We start from the raw sequence: 21,749 nt of genomic DNA on the forward strand, positions 1-21,749 counted from the left end.
ACCAGTGAGTCCAGCTTCATGCCAACCACAGAGCCAGGCCTTTTGATCAACCTGTCCAACCTGTTGACACTCCTCTTGGACACATTTCCACCCCAACACACCACAGCATAGAACAGAAAACTTGCCCCTACAGACTGGTAGAACATGCAGAGGAGTTTCCTGCAGATGCTAAATGATCGAAGCCTCCTCTTATATAAATGGTCAGTGTTGCAGGACCAGTCCAGTTTACTGTCCAGCCACACATAGAGGTATTTATAGTTGTCAACTATCTTCACCTCGTCACCTCTCTGGACCTCCCAAAGTACAAGAAATGTAATTTTCTGATTCTGATGGAAATTGTGATCACGACCAGCAGGACTTTACATAATGAGTTTTATTGTTTTACGCCAACCACATGAGGGCCATATAAATACAGGCAAAGGGTTGGCTGCAGGGCCCACGTCACCCTGGTCTGATTTAAGAACTCTCTACTATAGCAAAATATTCTTCTTAACGTTGTGACAAATTTGACATTTTAACCTTTGACTCAACCTGAGAGTTTTTATGGTTTGTGCGTCCTGCTTTATAGAGCCTTTTGATGTACTTTGATCAAGTTTACCACAAATAAATATTGTCCATTGTGTTTGAATTCAATGTGTATCATATTAAATTGCTTTCTTTTCAGCCACCAATCTGAGCAGTTCAGTCTAATGACACAAAACGGCAGTCGTCACAAGAGCATGAACCAATGGTCTGACTCTATAAAAACGGCTCACAAATGTACAAAAACAAGCACTTGAACGTTGAAGACACCAATGAATGTCTTGCCAAGTGTGCAATGTTGGGTAAGCTTCCCACTGCGATGATGACGATCAGGAATAAACAAGTCTTATTAAAAGGTTAAAGACGGACAGCGGTGGGATGAGAGATGTGTTTGCTCGGAGAGGGATTAGCGCCGAGGCCTATTTTGGGACTCAAATGTCTAAAACCATGACAGCATCCAACGACCACATGACACGTGATTCGTTTCCTTGGCTGGATTCGAAGAGGTGCACTTGGTGGCTCAGCTGACCTCATTTCCTGTTACAATAAACACAGTCACACCAGAGCAGGGGAAGCTAATAGCTCCGTACGGGAACAGAGCGGCTGTTCATTCCCAACCCATGATTCACGCCCGGGCGAGACCAGGATGTTTTTATATATATTATACAAAATAATAAACAACAAACCACTAACCACTGCTTGTTTGCGATCGTAATCCATCTTTAATATTAAATCCATTATCTTAATTATTAATCTGCATCGGCATCCATCAATCTATTCTAATGTTGCTTTAAAGTGATCCAGTTATGTGTACCACTCCCAACCTCTTAACGAATTTGATCCTGTGTATGAACTCTTTCTTTTTCAAGGTTTAAATCCATGTGACGGGATCATTCTCCAAATCTGACGCTGGATTATGCGCATGTTAGCATGGGTGGGATGATAAAAGAAGACAGGTAGTGGAGGTTATGACACACGGTAAATAAGGTAGAGAAGGAACAGTAGTGATACACAGACATCCAAGAGTAACCACACAACCAAGTCCAGCACCACAATACTTTCCTTTCATGTAGGAAACAAATGTTAATTTCCTTGTTGGTGTATTAGACAAGTGACTCATCATTCATAATGCTAACCTAGGGTACTTTCTATTCTTTTTTATTTTTCTTTTATTGAATTTTCTCACATTAAAGCAAACCAACATATCAATGAAACCACAGTTGAAAAATAATATAAGGGATTGCACACCAGACGCACACAAAAAACACTTAACCCTTGTCTTATATCAGGGTCAAGTTGACCCGGAGGCCCAAAAACACATAGTGTTGTCTCTGGGTCATGGTGAATGACCTCCCTGGCTTCCATAAATACATATGCAGTGGTGGAATCCATTTCTCCATCTGAATATGCATTTGACTTCTTGTGTCCTTTTTTCATGAGTCAGCAATTACATTTGAAACACTTCACATTTAATGCTAGTCCAACATTCAACTATAGGTGACCTTGTCTTCTGCCACTTTTTCATAATGGCTTTTTTAGATGCAGCCAAAAGTATTTTAACCAATAATGTGTTTTTGTTATGTTTAATATTTGAATTTATGCTCAGATATAATGCAACACTTAATGTTGAATATTATATCAATGACCTCAAGCACTTAGCTTTACAATTCCTCCAACATGGTCGATCTGATGACAGTTTTCTAGTTGTTTTTTTAGTTTCTGGTGTAATAAACATCATCAATTCCCTCCAGATACTGAAAGACGTTTGCCAAATATGATTACATTTTTCTTGGGAAAATGAGTTCCATATCAGTATTTCTTTTTTTTCCACTTTATTTAAACAGTGTGACATCTTTTTTTCAGTTCAATAACCGGAATAATGTTGAGATCATCATTTCTTAGATTTATTGGCCACAAAGCTAAAAGTCAATCCTTGCATATCATTTATTAGGTGCTGAACAGTGAGTGTAGCCTTTCTCATTTGTATGTAGCTCTCTTTCGATTATTAGAGGCAATTAATTATTATTAGTCAATAGTAAGTAACATTAGTAGTACTATTTAATACGACATTGAAAACTCCTTCAATAAGTATCCCATCCATTTCTGATATTAGATTATTAAATAACTCTAACCTAAAACAACCTTATCACAGTTTGGAGGAGCATAAACACAAGCCAGAGTCATATTTTCAATCTTAAGCTTTCCTTTTATTCATATGCATCTATTTTTTACTACAGTATGTATCATGATAGCCAAACTTGTGTTATGATTTAGATTAATGCGTTTCTTGCAAGAACATTAGGTACGTTTTTCATTTTCTCAATTTTGACCTTACCTTTTTATAGTATTGTTTTAAGTTTATGCATGTCCTTACATTGCAAATGCAATCCCCAACATAAATACCAAACATACTCACTGAACAAAAGAAAATATAACACTTTGACTTCAAAAGAGTAGTATGTAGATCCCAATCCTTGTGTTACAAGATGCCCAAAAACTTGCCCAACAGCTTGAACGGTTAAACCTCACCTTTACATATATCTGACTTCACATACTGGAGAAATCAATAAACAGTAAGTATTAAAACAGAGCTTAAAATACAACAATCCTCACTGCATTGGGAACTGTTGGCTATCAAACAAAATGTTCAAGCTTGTGTGCATGGAAAACCTGCTGACAGGAAACGGATAATTCCCCATTGGAAACAAGCACAATCTCCTCTATTTCTTAAAATAAACAAAGCAAAAATAAAAAACAAATATAAAACATCTTCTGCTTTCAAAGATGCACAGTTCAAAATTCACAATAAGTAGAAATAAATCAACTTTTCAATTAAGAAGAATACAAATTGAAAATAGGTTTTTACATCAAAATACAAATACAACCTGTGTTTGACTCTGTCCCAAAATAAACGCACTGTGTTTTTGTAGCTTATTATCGTTGTATTTTTAAACCAGGTACCAGTCCCGAAGGATTTCACAATAGAACCTTTAAGGGCTGCTAATGGTGGAAATGTTGGACAATGCAGCTGCTGACTGCACTACTTCCCTTGTGTCAGAACATTATCGGACATCATGACCAGACACTGATCCAATTACTGATGTCAAAGGAAACAAAACATAATCCTATATTGTACACCTCTTTAGCTAAAAGTGCTCATCGTAACTTTTTGTTGTCCAGCTTTACGTCTATTTTGACAAACATCAAGTAACATGCTGTTGTGGATGTTGCTGAATAATCTTGTATTGATGCTAGTTTACTGTAATCATAATCCATCTTTGCGCTCATTTGTGGCCACTCTGAGAATCATTACTAGAATAGCAGCAACACTTGACTTAATAATCATGCAGAAAAATCTAGTCGGAAATTAAAAGTTGAGCACATTTGCCAGGAGAAAGCACTTCCACTGCAAATGTCTAACCACAACGGCTCTAAATGTGTTGATTTAAGTGTCTCTTAAATAGATCTTGGGCTCTATTGTACTCACGAGTATGTGTCTGTTTGTACAAAATTCTCTTTTCATTGAAATATTTACATTAGAAAATGATCTTAAGCCCCGCCCACTGAAAACACTTTGTGGAGATGAAATCTTGTTTACCATAACCACACCCACTCTGCTGTGGTCAGGAATAGGGGTTTGTCACCCCGCGTCATCAATCCAGGAAGTCCCCCAGAGTTCAGATGGGGGAGAACTTAATAAAGTAATAACTTCAAAAATGGTCATGATGAGGGTCTTACTGTATCTTGGAGAGAAAGACTTTAGCATTTGAAACATGTGAGTGAGTCAAGAGAGTTGGGTTTTCATATTAGTTACCCTTTAAAATCATTTCGGAGGAACAATGTTGCAAATGCTAAAAGGTAAATTCCATTTTTAAATTCAAGAAGTGAAGCCGACTCAACATTGGCACCAAGGGTGGCAACACAAATAACATGTTGTTCACTTTGACAAGGTGAAATCACGTAAAATAAAATGAAAAAAGTGTTACATTTTATGTTACATTCATGACAACAGGAGTCCATGTGACATTATAAGTTGTAAAGGCAGAGCAGTGAGGTGGGAAATAAGCAGCAGCTACGAGTGAATTTGTACAGGTAGCTGTAAAAGTTTAAACAGTGCTCTTGAATCACTTAACCTGCAAGTCCTCGGAGCCAGTGTTGACTCACTCTTATGTGCTTCTACCTGCTGACACGAAGTGAATTGAACTATGACTACACAGTGATGACTAAAGCATGTGGACTTGAAAACATAGTTTCTGTAATTTTCCACCATTTGCCATTAATTGTGGAAAATAATTCACTTTTTATTCACCTATTTTTTCACAAAAGACATCAAGGAAACTAGACTAGAAAATATTGACTTTACACAAAGACACATTGAATAAAAGTGTTGCCACCGTCAACATTTAAGTCCAAAATGAACGTAGGATTTGAAGGTAAATGCACAGATGGTAGATCTTTCAAGGATGGGCGAGGACACAGAGTCAATGAGATCATTGACTCAGCTCAGGAGACGACTGCTGCATTATAAGAGCAGATCTGCATTGCAGTGAACTTGTGTATACCATAACTGAAATCAATAACACTAAGTGGATGACTCAGACATACAAGCTTTTGTTTTTCTACCATTAAACAATCATCTGTCATAAGAACGGCCGTGACCCGAGGACATGCCGCCACTCAAATCTCCTGAATAAAATAAAAATATATATTTTTAAACGGCGTCCCTCCTAGATTCGCAGACATCTAAAAGACACACTGAATAATTGATCACAGCGACCGGATTGGTCCACGGGCTCACATGTCCACACTGACAGCAGAGAGACTGACCCGCGGGCCACGTAAACACTCGTGACCTGGTAAAGTCAAAGTGGATTTCTTTTATTCCGTCTATTGTAGCTGCACAGCGTCACAGTGGCCACACAAATAATCATTATCCTGCTGCCAGCAGACAGATGAGAACACTCATGACAAAAGAGCGCACACAATGAAACGCATCTCACACTGATGGGATGAGCAGAGGAACACAGAGCTCAGACCGCTTACTTAAATCTCATTTTACTTTCAGTAATTACAAGCATTCTCAGTAGTCTGACAACACAGTGTTTTGCATCATGACAATAAATACAAGCTGTGTAATTATATACTGGTATATAAAGTAACTAGAATGAAAATACCAATAACAATGAAAGAAAACAACTGATAAATATGTATTTTCCAATATAAAATCTATCATATCATCTTTGATAGACATTTAAAGATTAAAACAGGTATAGATATAAACAGGTCCAAATAATAAGAATAATAACAATTTTACAACATGAACTTGAAATATCTAAACTGAACTCAGCTTTATTTATATAGCACTTTAAAACAACAGCAGTTGGCACAAAGTGCTGTACAAAAATAAAGGACAAGATAAAAAACAGTTAAAACACTAGGGTTATACAATAATAGCAAATAAAACTAGTAAAAGGCACTAAAAACCGCTACAGTATCTCATGCAAAGTTAAAAACCAGGGAATAAAAGTGGATTTAAAAAAATATGAAGGGGCTTCTCTGACATGAACACGATTGGAACAAACATGATTCGATAGGTAAAAAAGTCCAAACCAACACTTCAATAAAGATGAGTGTTCAAGGTGAAAATTTGATTATTTTGCAGACAAGTCAGGGATTTAGAGTCATGTCGCAGTCACAGAAATGTCACCGTCATTGAGTTGTAGCTGAAAAATAAATGCTGTGTCAGGAAGACATTTGCTGTTCCTGGCATATAAAAGATGGAGTCTGGTCCTGTTAGTCTGCTGCATGCACTTCATTCATGTGTAACACTTAAACTCTGTGACCTCGCATTTGTAGTTAATGTCTTACAGTTGAACCTGAAGGTCTTGAACATTGTTTTTACATCTGAGGACTGTGAGAAGTTACTCAAGGAAGAGTAGCACTTGATATACAACAAGACTTTCTGTTAGTCTCTGCTTCTGATAAATTGCAATATTATAAATTATTATATTATAAAATTGTCTAGTTCCTTTAATTTTTATCTTGCAAATCATATTTTATGTGGTACCACCATTTTGTTATGGTTTATAGTTCAATTATGTGTTTGTAAAATTTTACAATTCTATTTTTTAGAATTAACATGCAAATATTCACGCCTTTTTCATTTTTCTGTTAAGATAAAACTTTCAGCCACTAGATGGCAGCAGTCATTATGTCTTACGCAGGTTAGTTAAACATTGAAATCGCTCGAGATCCCAGCGATGACTTAGGACGAGAGGATACAGCGACTCCAGCAGCTTTTAAAGCTGGTGTTTGGTCATATTTTGGTTTCAAAACCAATTAAAGCAGTTACGACTTCATCAAGAATCATTTGGTCTGTAAATTCTGTACCAAAAGAGTCATGTACTCGACAATACTACAAATATATCCTTGTTCCTACAGTATCACATTCTCATGAAATATATCGTGTCATTGCGTATCATAGATTCTTGCCAATATACATACATAGTGAAAATATTGATTTAGTACTTTCTATTAGTTTGTCAAATAAAAGTAGTTCAATATTTAGACTTATTTGAACTGTGATGAAATGTACAGTCTCTCAGCGAGGGTGAAATAAAGTATAGTTACACACTGTAGAAGTTTATGCTACCACAACAATCTACCAACATATATGTGTGAGTGCAGATGAGAAGGTTTAATCTGCCGGTGGAGCAGATTGAGAGACTTAAAGGAGAAACTGTCGGCTCTGTTGTAATTGGTTATGAGTGTTAGACAGGCAGCTATATTTTTAGCAGCTGCTTACCACAAACCAATAGAGTGGGATTAAATAAGCCTTGTGGTCTCTCCTGACTACATCTGATAACATAATGCATATCATCACGTCTTTAAGTTCAAGACGCCCAAAGACACAGCAGCTGATGTAGATGATGAGGAGCACCAGGGGAATGACTCACCTTCTGCAGACTGGTGGGATTCAGCTGTGTCTTATCAATGATCTTCACTGCAACCTGTCGACGCAAAAGAGAGAAGCAGATGAAGACTGGATGCAACAGACGGCAATTATTTTTGTTGATACAGTGCTCAATTATTTAAAGCTTCCAATTAAAGATCAACTAATGTGTTGTTTAAATGGACCGTGGACTCTATGTACTGAGCAGTACACATTACTTAGTTATTTCTTTAAAACCAGCCGGACATTTTCAAAACATTTCCTTAAGTCAACAACTTCTAGCTCTTACATTAAGACAAGCGACGACTGTTTAAAAATGTACTTTACTTTTTTTTTTTACATTTCATTACCAGTTCATACTGAAATTTTACTTTAAAGTTCAGTTTTGTCCCCATATTCGTAAAATCAGCAAATACACACAGATGCTTCACTATATGAAGAGATAAGATGAAAAAATTACTCGAAAAAAGTTGCTTAAATAATTAAATTGTAAAAAATGAAACCATCCGTAGCCAAACACAATCAGAACACGTCAATGCACAAAGTAATGAAAATAAGAAACATATATTGGTCTCAATATCTTAGAAAATGCGCTTTTTCTTTCCTCTTTCCTTTTTCTTTTCCTCTTGATTGAATCTTCTCTGAAGGAATGTGTATGATTAGATCATTTAACAACCGTTTCTAAGTTGGAGAGTGAAGCTTTCCATTGAAATAATACAAGAAACCCTGCTAGAAATGCGCTGAAAGCTACAATCTTTTTAAATAATTGTTTAAATGAAGGTATAGTGAGACACCTAAATATGGTGAAGCAGAAGGTTGTATGTATAAAGATTATTTTAAAATTAACTTTAGATCAGTGTAATCGATGGACAGCCAATAAATTGAATCCCTACATGCCTTAAACAAATTGATCAAGCGTGTATATTTTCTAGAATATGCCGCCACATTATGTCCGTAAATATAATAATAAAGGTTGTTTTGCCATCTGTTTCTGAGATCACAGAGGGGTTGTGTATCATGTGTGCTGACAAGGGAGTATACTTTTCCTGGAGCCTTTTTCAAAATGGACCCCAGAAGATCAAGTTGTGATCTTTTTCTTTTTTTATAACAGGAGAATAAACAAACCATTGATCTTAAAAGACCTGTATCCAGATTTAAAAGGCTTTATTAGTTACCAGGTTAGAGGAACATCTAGATAAAAGGTTTGACAGTGGAAGTTTTGTACATAAAAAAACATTAAATGAAACTGAACGACAAAGAGAAGTTAAAGGTTTTAACCACTACATTTTGAAGGAATGTTTAAAAAAAAATAGGTAGACATTGAAATAAATAAGGCAGTATTTTTATTTGACAGTGTTTATCCTCTCTTCCAATGAGAGTAGGATTTCAAACTTTCTAGATCATATTTATTTACTGTAAGAGATAGAATATAGAGGTGCAAAGGTCTCTAGATGCAGATGTTATTCAGACGCCCAAATATTTAAATATGCAGTATATTTAATAATTTAAAAAATAAATACTGTAAGACTTGATTATAAGGTAAATGGATACAACTACGCTATATCCATATATTTTGTCAAGTTTATTAACTCATGTTTTATCTCTGGGTCAAGGTGACCCGAAGGTCCGAAAACAAATGTGTGTGTGTGTGGTATCCCTTGTGTTGTCACTGGGTAAGGGTTTTTTTCCGGGCCTTTGGGTCACCTTGACCCTGAGATAAAAACAAGGGTTGATTGCTGTAAGCAGTTAAGGTATGATTTTTAAGGGGACAGAGGTGAGAAGCAACACGATGTCTGCATAGAGAAAGACCTTATGATCACAATCTCTGAATGTCCCCGAACTCAATGACAAGAACGAACAGTAAATGAGATATTGAGCAGCCTTGTCCAGTACCTTGATGCATTTAGAAAAAAGAAGAATTATTACCAATGAAACCCGTTTGGTAAGTATTATAGTATGAAATACAGTTAGATGATGTGTTATCATCTTGGTCAAATTGTTGCTATCATCATTTAACGAAAACAATTGACACACACAGAGGGATCTCTGTCTTTTTTTTTTTGGAATCAAGGGTATTACCTCCTGTCTGGTGTGGTCAGGTACCAGATTAAAATGATATATTTAGTAGTTACAATTAGAAGGTCGTCAGTTCACTAATAAATGTTTTCAAAATTCACTTGGTGCCAACTATTGAATTTCTTTATAGTAAAAGGAGTGTCATTTTGTTTTATTTCCTAAGCCAATAACCTGTATATCTACATCGATAAATAAAATCGACCAGGAGTGACTTATTATCTGGGGATTCATTGTATACATCATGTTAATAATTACTGACACATTGATTCATCCCTGCAAAGTCTGTAAATACAGTTCCATAACTACCTTTGAGAGAAACACATTGATTCTCTGCCTAAGCTTAGCAAGAATGTTTCCAGTGTTTTTAACATAATCATTTGTTTTGTAGTTGTTGATGATGTATTTGTATGTCTGGTTGACAAGAGTGATTAAGCGAATTCATGCGTAATTTACGGTCTATTATTTTTAACGTTTGGAAAGTGCTAAATTAGAAACAATCAAGTTTCAATACAGCACAGCTATACATTTAAACTAATATATATAATTTTACTTTATAGTTTTACTTCTAAGAAAGGTTTTAACTTCAAAAAAAAAAAAATAGGTTTTTTGAAATTGCCATACTTTTACTTATAATTCCTACATAAGCAACGTGTACCAATCATCCTTATTGACCGATTTAAGTGAAGAAAAGGTGTTGCAAAGTACAGGTGCAAAAACTTGTGCTACAGTTGAAACAACAAATCACAGGTATATAAATGTTAGCAGAAGGAATACTATAGATTTGTTTAACATGAAATTGGTCACTCTGCACTAACAGTCCAATATAAGGCTGAAGGGCCTTACCGAGAGTTTATAGGTAGGAATGAATGATTTCAGAAATAAATAAGATTTTCTGATACACATATATATCAGAGGAAGCAATTCAAGTAAGTAGCAATTGGATTAAGTTGTACTGTAGCTAATATGATTGCATCGTATGATGTCATTGCCAGTCGACATCAGCACTCTATTGTCCTTTTGTCCAATATTGGTTTCCGATATGAATATGATACATCAGCCATGTGCGTTTACTGACTTTGAGATGGTTTACGAATCATTCGCCTGAAGACCCTGTGATGACCCTGAATGTAACTGAACAATTCAGCCAAAGTTGTTCTTCTCAAAGTCAGAGATTTTCTCAGGCAAATATGTCACCAGAGGCCTTTGTCAATACTGCTCGTGACCATGTAGAAAACCAAAAAAAACGCTACATGAATGAAGACAGTATTGAGTTTCCCTGCAATGAGAAAGAATCGCTCTATCAGCTCCGTCTAGCCTTAAGCCTGCTCAAACAACACTTCAGCAGAACATTTGTGAACTCTCAAGGCGTACTTATGCGCACACATGTGACTGGAAATAGCATATTATAAGTACAAGAGTGGGAAGCATTTTCTCTTACAATACAAATATTCCTCTGCTGTTTGTGCGGTAATACAAGGTTGCGCCTGTATTCACAGTGTTCTATATGGGCTTTTCTTCTTGTACAGCCTCCCTTGTCAGTCAACTCTACCACCCACATTACTTTTTTAGATTCAAACCTCGGTTTTAACAGAATAAATTACATAAAAGTGCAACTATTTTTCTATTCATTGTTTTTAAACAAAAGGTCTAAAAAACTATTTTTTAAGGGCAACTAATGTGAAAATCCAACTCTCCTGACTCACATGTTTCAGATGTTGAAGTCTTCCTTTCCAAGATTCAAATAGTCCCTCATTATGACCATTTTTTATGACTTAATAGTTGTCCCTCGTCTGAAATCGGTTTTAAGGTTATTTAGGCCATAACTTCCAGAAATCATCTCATCATCTCTGGCTTTGTGAGATAAGACAAAAGTCCTTTTCTCAAATTATTAAAAAGCTGATGTCAAGATAACAGTGACCCTGTAGTTAGCTTGTTAGCAAACTATTCAACGTTCTATGAAAGAATCTTGGTTGTTTTTGAGTCGATAAGCATCCAAATTTGCGCTCCTGGAGCGACATGGTGAAAATAACAGTTTGGGTTGGCTTGTACTTTCCACCTGTTCTCTCACTTCATGCCTTTGCATTTCGATGAGCTCGCAGAAACACTCGGGCACACCGAGCAGATCCTGACCTTCTTCGACACACCCACTGCAGCACAGCCAACACGCCCTTTTGCACATCAGCGATAAAAGATGCTGGTAAGATCAATCGATCAGCTTTTCCATCTTCGAGAACAGTTTCACCCTCGGACATCAATCAGGAGAGCTAATACTTTAAGCATGACCAGAGTCCTGAAACTTAAAGAATTCCTGAGGTCTGAGAGTAGTGCGATGGCTGCCGGTGATGGAATAATGGCAAACAAATTGCAGGTCATTGTTGTCTCCTCGGGGCGGGAGGAGATTTAATTACAGGCACACCATAGCAGGGAATCTATCACTCTGGCAGCTCACTACACTTAAGACACTAAGTGAGAAGAGACACTGCAAATAAATGCATGTTTCACTTCTTCAGAATGGTAATGCAGTGCTAGAATACAGACCTTCAAAAATATGACCAAATATAAGTTTACGTGGTGGAACATTTATCTCCCAGAAGAGATAACCTGCAAGATTATCCCTGCACTTCACACTTTCTTTTTGAGAGCAGAAACCAGATCCATTAGTTACGTCTTCTTTCAAGGCGTTTTACAAAAGAGGTCGCTTAAATGTTTCTGCGTCGTCGGATGACTTGCAATTTAATTTGCGATTTCAACGTCTGAAAAGTAAAATCGGCTATTACTACAATTGACACGAAAACACTTTGCCTGGAAACAACTTTATGCTGTTTTCCAACACTTTTGATGTATTTTGACACTTAAACTCTCCTCTTTCAAGGAGAGCAAAGTGAAATATCCAACAGAGAGTGCACTACCTCTTTATATTTGCTTTCTAAGACGACATTATACTTTATTTAAAACATCACTGTTCATGTTTCTATTTCAAACAACTTCAAGTTTGAGTTCAAGGCACCTTTTCAAGGTCCGAATGCAAAACTTACAAAGATATTGATGATAGAAATGCTACTTTTTTAACAAATAATTTCTATTTATGTAGAACCACTGCGGTCAGGAATTCAAACGAGGAAAATTCTTATATTTATTGGGACAGCAGTAATTGAACTGACAACACAACTACATGGACCAGTGACCTGATGTCTATTGACTGACTCAGATGTGATTCATGTAATATGAATTGACACAGCTACATGAAGTATGATAGTTGTTTGGTCCAGGAAATTGTTCATCTTTCGTGAATTTAAACAGCATACTTTTGGAAACTAGTGTTGCACCGATCCGACTGTTATGGAACCGATATGGAAAAAGATAAGACTGGATACATTTCCGAAAAATAAAAACATTATTATAGATGAGGATGTAGAAAGCGCTGCTTAATTTCATATAACTCACAGTCAGTAATAAACATTAGCAAATTCTGACAAAAAATAAAAAGTACCGTATTTTCCGCAATATTAGGCACACCGGATTATAAGGTGCACCTTCAATGAATGGCCTATTTTAGAACCGTTTTCATAAATAGGGCGTACAAGATTATAAGGCGCATAGAATAAAAGGTTCGAACGTTTGACTGGGGTTGCGTTATGCATCCACTAGATAAAGCTGTGCTAAAGGGAATGTCAACAAAACAGTAAGATAAAGTCAAACTTTATTAAGCATTCTGACAACTCCGTTCAATCCCATTGTAACGATGTTTAAAAGGTTTCAAGCATCAGCGCACGAGACTGGTGTTGTGAGCAGAAAAATGTTGAGCAAGCAGCAGTAAAGTTGAGCGCGTGTATGACATGTTGAACGCATGTGTATGACTGGTTGAGTGCGCAGCAGAGTGATGTTGCGCAAAGAAAATGTTTTGAGTGTACAACAACCAAGACACACTCGTCAAAACGGTGGCAGTAATCTTACTCCATAGACGTCCGCCATGATGTACCGTGCATCGACGCAATGACGTAATCCCGCAAACGGCGTGTCGGCTCAGTCGGCGCAGAGTCATGAAAGTGTTTGTAAACAAGTCACCCACCAGGTAATATTCATATATAAGTCGCCCCTGATTATAAGGTTTTTTGAGAAATTTTAAGGCTTTTAAGTGCGCTTTATAGTGCAGAAAATACGTTAGTCAGCTTTGCTTTAAAAAGAAAGAAAAAAAAGGACAGTTCTTTTATACTACAACTAGTTGGAAGAGGAACAACAGTGAATTTGTCATAGTATAACATCTTTAGAAACATTGTACCGATAGCATCTGTAATATCTTTGTGTCTGGTGGTCATCGGCTCATATGGCGTCACTGATCATATCAGCAATTAATCTATTCTTGGGCTTCAACTGGGATGACTGAGAACATGCCGGCCTCTCCCTCATAAAAACACTCTTAACGTAATGTTGTTCACTAAGGTGACGAACAAGTACGATGTGCCGAGTTACTTCTCTTTGATTTACGCAAAGAACAACCTGCACAACACCTCGCTCTAGTCATTTCTGAAATATATCTCCATATTATGAACACAATGATTCTCCTATCCACAAAATCAGTGAAATACTCTTCTCAGTATGTGTCCCTTGTGCCCGCTTCCAGGTGTTTGTCATTAGCTAGCTAGCATCAGCTGTCAATCAACATCAATGAAGGTTTGTGATTTGCTGGAACGGTGGGTACAAAAGTGATGTTTGTGAGTGCTTCAGTTTACATACAGAATGAGCTGTGATCTCTAGCGATATAGTTGGTGTAGCGATGTTAATATCTAAAAGTTGGATTGAATATTGACAAAAAAGATTAGATCCATGGATACGATCCATGCAATGTATTTATAGGTTAATACTGAAGTCACAGCTGAAGCCGCAGCTGCTAACAGCAATAATCTCCAGTATTAAAAGTTAAGATTTTAACTCTCAGATCGTGACGGTCTTTCTTTACCTACAATATCCCTAAACTGTTAAGACTACAGTACATGTTTCAACACACCTCGGTTGTTACTCTTCCAAAGCTTCATTGAAGTCATCCTTCTGGACCGTTACACCAGTTTCTTTAATATGCTTTCTGTCACCAACAGGACCAAACTCACTCGCATCACTGGAGCAGCTGCTAAATAAAACGGCCTCTCCTGATCTCAACAAAAAGCCCATCACTCGTCTAGCAATCTCCTTTGTTCAAGACATTACTCAACCACTAAATCAATTTCTCATTCCTCTACCCTTAGGGCGCAGGTACAGGACTATTATGTTCAGGAGGGCTCCATTGGGAAAAGTCTGATCCCTGCAGCCATAGCTGAACTGCAGGCCCTGCTTATTTGTCCATTGTGCACATAAGTTTTCTTTGTAGGTGGAGACAGACATCCCCATGGGACAAAATAAATAATTTAGATGCCTAAGTAAGATGGTGATGTTGAATCACGTTGTGTGACGTCAGTGCTAACATACATTTATAGATCGGCACCGGGGATCAAACCTATTTCCACGATTCGACTTTGAGAGGCTGGATAGGACGGATACCCTACACCAGTATCAGATCAGTGCATCCCTATTGGAACCCTTATCGTACACACATTAGAGGTTTATTATCAGACTTGTCTACAACCATTAAGTGAATTTATATTTTGCACACTACAAATGCACAAAGACAAATGTGAAGCAAGCAGTTATATGATTTAAACTACTCTGCTTACTTTACAAGTGAAATGAATTACTAACTAACTACTAACTAACCAAGGTTGTCAGATGAAGCAACATTTTTTAATAACATTTAATCAAACAAATATGTTTGGTGCCGCTTATATATACATTTATCGAATACCTTCAACTTTCTGGTGTTTCTTTGGATTACAAACCACCTCACAAAAGAGCTTCGATCCAAGACCACATCGTCGTACACTTCTACTTCTTACTCTCTGATATTAACAAGAACAACTCCTTACCTCTCGTCCTGTTAGCACATGTCGTGCCAGCTTCACCTTGGCAAAATTCCCCTTGCCAATGGTCTTGAGGAGGCGGTAGTTGCCAATATGAGGTTGCTCCTCTGTCGAGGTAAAAGAGTTGCGACATCGCGGCAGACTGTGGCGACTTGCTGACTTTGTCGGAGGAACTGGAGGTTCAACGAAGCCGTCTACTGACGAGTGCTGTGAAGAGAAAAACGGGTTAAAATGAGCATCAATAAAACAATGCCAGCTCGTTTTGGTACCGCAAGTACCGAGTATACAAGTTCTTGGCGGAACCGACGTGGGCAGTAGAGGCGTGTAAACGCTAAAGAAGAACTTCTGCCAAAGAATATATTGGCTTCTGCTATTTTGAGGGAAAACAAGACACCTCATCTTATTGATAAACCTGCCAGTTGGATTCACATATGGAAATACTTTCGATTCTAGGAGGATGAATGTGAAGTAAATATTATCCCTCAAAAACCTGCAAACCTATTTGTGAAGTTCGGAAACTAAAGAAGGAAGCACTTGCAAGACATCCTGACTTGTTTAAAGAGTTAAAGGCGAGTAAATTTCAGTTTGTATAACTTGTTAAACTAACAACAAACACACGTGTTATCATTTGATATAAAGAAAAGCTTCACTACACACGTCCGTGTTTATAATAATTAACATTACGTAAACGCAACGTCACATACTGCAGAGAGAGTAACAGAAATGGCAAAGACAATATAAAAACTTTTTTTTTTATACTTGAAGGTGGACGTCCCCACTGTTGGAATGTATATAAGTTAAAGGGTCTCATTTATTAACACATTTATAAGATATCATTTATGTATATACTGTATATATATATATATATATATATAAATGCTCATCAGAACAGTTTGAATGTAAAATAGTTTAATGTTTTTGTTAATTATTATCACATTTATAAGACATATTCGGTTTATTAATAAACTTAAATGCTGATCAACACTGTTTCTGTGTGTATAATAGTTGTTGGTTTTGTTTATTTGTGCATCCACAAGGAATAAAATGTTAATTCTTGGTTTGGTTATTTCATAAAGTACTCAATAAAAACTAAATATGTGTGCCAAAAGAGCTAAGGGACAACTGTGTTGGACTTGCACATGAGTGAAGAAGGCTGATCAGGATTTCATGGGAACAAAACTATTTCTTCTTCACAAAGTATGGCACCTTAACCTCATGACCCGAAGACGTTTCCTTTCATGTGATGAGATCCGAGTCTGAAGCGTTCTCATTCACCTCGAGCATTTGGAATCATGCCAACAGAATTTGCAGCAGAAAGTCTAGTTATCAGCGGATGAAACCGTTTTTCAGAGTCAGATAAAAAAGCGTCTCCCTCTGGTTCTGCATGTGAAGGTGAATCAGTCACAGCCTGGTGACAGTACGACTCTGGCATCATCCACGCTCATCCTCTGTCGGTTTGATTGCCTTTCTCCGCAACAGCTGCCGATGTCAGTCCAGGTTAGAAATCCCATGATCCTCTGCTCCAGAGCACCACACCCAGGGAGAGAATAAAGCCTCTGGTTTGGTTACCACGACTACCCTGCTACTGTTTCACCACGGAAACGCTATACTCTGCAGGACGCATCACTTCTGCAAGTTTGCATGCTGGTAGTTTTGACTGCAGGCTTAAGACGTTGTTGTGTGTGACAGCTTGAGTGTCGGAGAGTTCGGAACATCCCATCAGGCAATCTAGCTTCACGTGTCAACAGCAACAACATTTGACTGACATATTCTCAAGAATGAATAGTTCGAATCGTTTAAAAAATTAGCTGCACCTTAAAAATATTTGTCTTGTGAGTTTGTTTACACATTTTTGTGTTGTGCAATTAGCTGGAAGCATCTTTAGGAATAAAGATATTTATTTTCGATGGATCTTTAATCCTAGATTCAGAACAATGGAATTATAGTTACACTGTATTAAAACTGTAATAGCATTGGAACTAAATATAATTACATTACAATACTGACTGTTTTTGTAATATAAACTGCTACTTCTACTTACATTCACATGAATTTTTACATTATATTTATCACCTAAATTTTTAAGTATTATTATTCGTGGATTGTTTAATCGGTTTAACTCTATTATGGGTTGTCCCTGTGCACTGCACTTCCTTACCGAGGTATAGTGAGAAACATTTTCTCGGTTTCCTTTGTATGTCTGTTACAAATTGACAATAAAGTTGACTTTCATAACAGGATGATCACCTTTCATACAACGCTACCATCTATTAGCTTCATGAGCTATGCTAAAGCTTAGCATAGCTAGCTTGTTCATAAGTGATCCAACATAGGTACATTGCAGTAAAACATACAATTTTCAGTCATAAAAAATGATTTAAAAAAAAGTATTTTGGACTGCACAGCATCACATCTGATTTTTTTATATATATATAAAAAAGAGGTAAAACATAGCGAGGAAGTCAATGTAGTATTAGTCTTTCACTTTTTGGTTTAGCCATAGCTTTGTGTACCTCCGGCTACGGCTATTCATTTCCAAACTATTGCAGTTTCCACAGATACCTTGTTAAGGGTAGGTGTGAGAGGAAATCCAAAAAAAGTGTTAATTCCTAAGGTCCTCAGGAGTGAGCAAGTTGGAGCGTACCTTCCACTCGTCAAGTGACTCTTGCGTTGGTTTCTTTCGTGTCCACCCAGAAGGGAAAGTACTCTTGTCTTGACTTGTCCTGGCTAGTTTTTAAAGGCACCCAGGTGTGCTAGAATTAGCTTGGAACTCTGGAAAATGTTTTTTTCCCAGCTTTAACTGGACAGTTTATGCTGCTAACTTAACGGCTGATCCAAACAACATACCGAAGATGTACACAGATGGACACATAAATTAAAGCCAAATAGAAGCTTCTTCTTGTGCTGCACTGAAAGCCACTTGTCTCTCTCAGTAATAAGCTGTTATGCAATGCAGTTGGACTTATAGTGGGCCCTCGGGCTGCACGCTGGAGTCCGATGGAGACGGGTACGGCTGGCTAGTACTGCTGAGTCAGTACTTTTATAGCCATCAAGCGAGTCCATGCGCCTGTCTGACCACAGTCTTCTTCAGAATGTTGGATTGCCTCTCTCTGAGGAAAGCTTTTGTCTTTTCATGATGCAATTAATGGAAGTAGCAAAGGCCCTAAATGGAAACGGGCAAACTTAATCATAATATACTTCTTTTTTTTTTAACTAAACCGGGATATTATAAAAGGGGTTCCATAATGTATCCGAAGTCCCAGAAGGCACTGCAACAGTTTGAGTAGTACAGCAGTTATTATCGTAGTACGTAAATATTTCAATCAAATTCTTTATTTTTGGGTAAAGTCTCTATTTAAACTCTTGCTGATTGATGGCCATTTATTTGCACAAAATTTTCCAAAACATCAGTGAAGAAGAGAACGCATGCAGGGTGGAACAAGCCGAGACAACAGGCAGGGATGGTCTTTGAGACAAGACGATTAGTATTAAAACAGAAACGTAGCAAGACCTGCCATGATGAAGAGGCCGACAAGAAGAGACGAAGCAGTGTAAGAAGTAGCAGAGGAACTAAAATTACATAAAAAAATAAGCATTTATGAGAGAGAGGTTGAGAGACACAGTTTGGACTAGTGGAGAAGAGTGGACATTCACAGTGGACATTCTGAATGATGAAAGTTAGGGTGAGATAAGGGGGACAAAGATATCTAGGAACACATCGAACTTCTACATCTTAAGTTTTCTTCTAAAGTAATTCTCAAAGGTCTTGAAGAAAGTTAATTTAAGTCACTTGTTATTAGGATCAATCTAGTCCACATCACTTAAAGGGTCAGGGGGAAAAGACAGAGTCCAGACTGAGCTGCAAACAGCATCTTGTGCAGCTGTGAAACAACAACGGTCTTTATGTTTAGTCCCATTTCGCAGTCCAATTGAAATAATAAAGTTCGGGCATTGGCAAGAACCCGCCAATAACATCGCCATGACAAGACGTAACAAACATGTCTTTTGCCTGTATTAGAAATATCTAACATCAATCCGGGCTCACAAGTTTACACATTTAACTCGGTGAGGTCTGAGCTCATAGTCAAGTGTTCTAAAGACACATTAAAAATCTATTTCTGCTCCTTCTGTTTCCACCGTTTAACCTCCTCACTAGTTTCTCCTTAAACTGCTGCATCCTGGCCTCTGTGATCCTGTGGTGCTACCCAAGACTTTCTGGACACGCAGACCACGGTAGGTCGCACTAATTTAAGTTCCTAAATCAATACCTTCTGTCCTCAACACTCTCATCAGGATGTCAGAGAGAGAACTTATTGCTCCACGACAACACTCAGTTAGCAGAGGAACTGCAGCGTTCTGACAAATGGAGGCGAGTGCTGCGAGCCATTTGTACTGCAACGTAATATAAAGGGACGTTAGTTGGGGGCACGATTCCTGGAAAACAATCAACGATCCTTGTTTTATCAGAGGGTGTCTGGATGAGTCACGAAGTCAGAGGATTTCACAGTGATTAATGTGTGTTGATGCTCGTTTGTTTGTGCCGTGTGTGAACGCATGACTGCTCACCAGAACCACCACCAAGCCCTAACATTAGGTATGTGTGTATTTGCTGCTTCCTGGATATCGGCAGCGGTCGATCAATGCGTTCTGAATAACAGCCCGACCGCTGTCCTGCCTGTTCAACCGTGTTTGCGTTGTTTTCGTCACCGCTAACAAGAATACTGATGACGTAGAACACATTTTCTAGTTCATCAAGAATATCATCATTTTTAGTTAGAATAACTACAAGTACCACAAATCTATGAGAACATTTTCCTAGACATCTGGCGTGAGTAAAATGTTCATTGGAATCCCCATTAAATTATAAGTTATACATTTATCTGCGAGTCTGACAAATATCTTTGAAATTGATCAATTCACAAACTGATTTTTCTGTTTAATCAACTAAAATGACATCGTAACTATGTTTTATGTTTCCACCAAGGTATATTTAAACAACTTATGGTATGTTTGTTCAATCTGGGATATTCATATGGTTTTTCTATTTTGAGAGTCATTTTTTCTAATTCAACATTAATGAATTGATTAATGATTAAACATTACTAACATCATTATTGCATAATGAAACTCTTTTGTTCAGTCTATTTGTTTAGCAATCTTTCAAAATGGCAACTCATGTAAAAACTTTCCCCACTTGCTCACATGTTTCAAATCTTGAAGTCTTAATATTAGTCTCTCATCATGACCATGTTTTAAAGATGTTTAATTTATAAAGATCTACTCTATCTAAAATCTGGGCGAATGAGAGGTTACGGGAGTTGAGTCCATTATGACGTAATAACGTAATAACCAGCCAGCTTTTAATAACGCCCCGCTTTGTTTATACAACGAGTCCCTTGGAGGTGGATACTTCCCAGATCGAAACTTTTTTTTTAAGTTTGCAGGGCTTAAGTTCATTTTCTCGTGAAATATTTCAATGAAAAGAGTTTTGTACAAACAGACACATACTGCTGTTATTACAATAGAGGTCCAACATCTATTTAAATTAACACATTAGTTGACCTTTAACAATGAAACCAATATTTTTGCAGTGGGGAAAATATATCAAGCAAGTTATGAGCTTTTGAAGGGGGATTCAACAAAAAGGTCACACCTAAAATATTGACCTCTATTGACTAAGCATTAAGGTGGTTGACCAGTTTTTAATAATCCATAACTTTCTCAATATTCATCACAGGAAACTGATACTTATATCCCTGGAATACTCTTTCCAAGACCTGTCTGGTAATACTGGTTCCATCACGTGTGGCGTTTAAGTCCTCTGTGTTGAATGCACGTCTGTGTCTCTTCCCATGATCCACCACGAGGCCCCTATAATAGGTGATGGATGTCACATTGCGATGCATTGAAAAGTAGGGCAACACCCCCCCCCCCCCCTCAACCCTCAACCCCCCCAAATATTGACGACTAGAAAACAGCCCTGGGTGTGAGAGAGGTTTCCTCTCCTGACACTGGCGCACTGCGTTTGTTTAGTATGTTGCAGAAGAAGAAGAAAAAAAAAAGAAGAAACTGCGCCTTTTATTCTGAGTAATTCTAGTCTCCGTGACGAGAATAAAAGCCACGGGAGGGAGGGAGGGAAGGAACAGGCGAGCTAGTCATTGGCCGGGTCTCCCTGCAACACTAACAACAAAATGGATCGGGAGGGAGGGGGAAAAAAAAGGAACACAATCCGGGGTCTATGGCTGTCGGCT

General features: G+C 37.6%; 1 protein-coding gene across 3 annotated transcripts in view; it reads right to left on the bottom strand.

The window, feature by feature from the left end:
* Positions 1–21,749, bottom strand: part of mark1 (MAP/microtubule affinity-regulating kinase 1) — a 36,395-nt gene that overhangs the window by 14,349 nt on the left and 297 nt on the right. For all 3 annotated transcript variants that reach the window (XM_087803016.1, XM_087803015.1, XM_087803014.1), the window contains exons 2-3: positions 15,505–15,705; positions 7,479–7,532 (exon numbers count right to left, since the gene is read on the bottom strand). In XM_087803016.1, coding sequence (XP_087659142.1) covers positions 7,479–7,532; positions 15,505–15,705 — 255 coding nt within the window. The remainder of the gene's footprint in view (positions 1–7,478; positions 7,533–15,504; positions 15,706–21,749) is intronic.

This window comes from Callionymus lyra, chromosome 11 (assembly GCF_982586985.1).
Source record: "Callionymus lyra chromosome 11, fCalLyr1.hap1.1, whole genome shotgun sequence".
NCBI classification, from domain to species: Eukaryota; Metazoa; Chordata; class Actinopteri; order Syngnathiformes; family Callionymidae; genus Callionymus; species Callionymus lyra.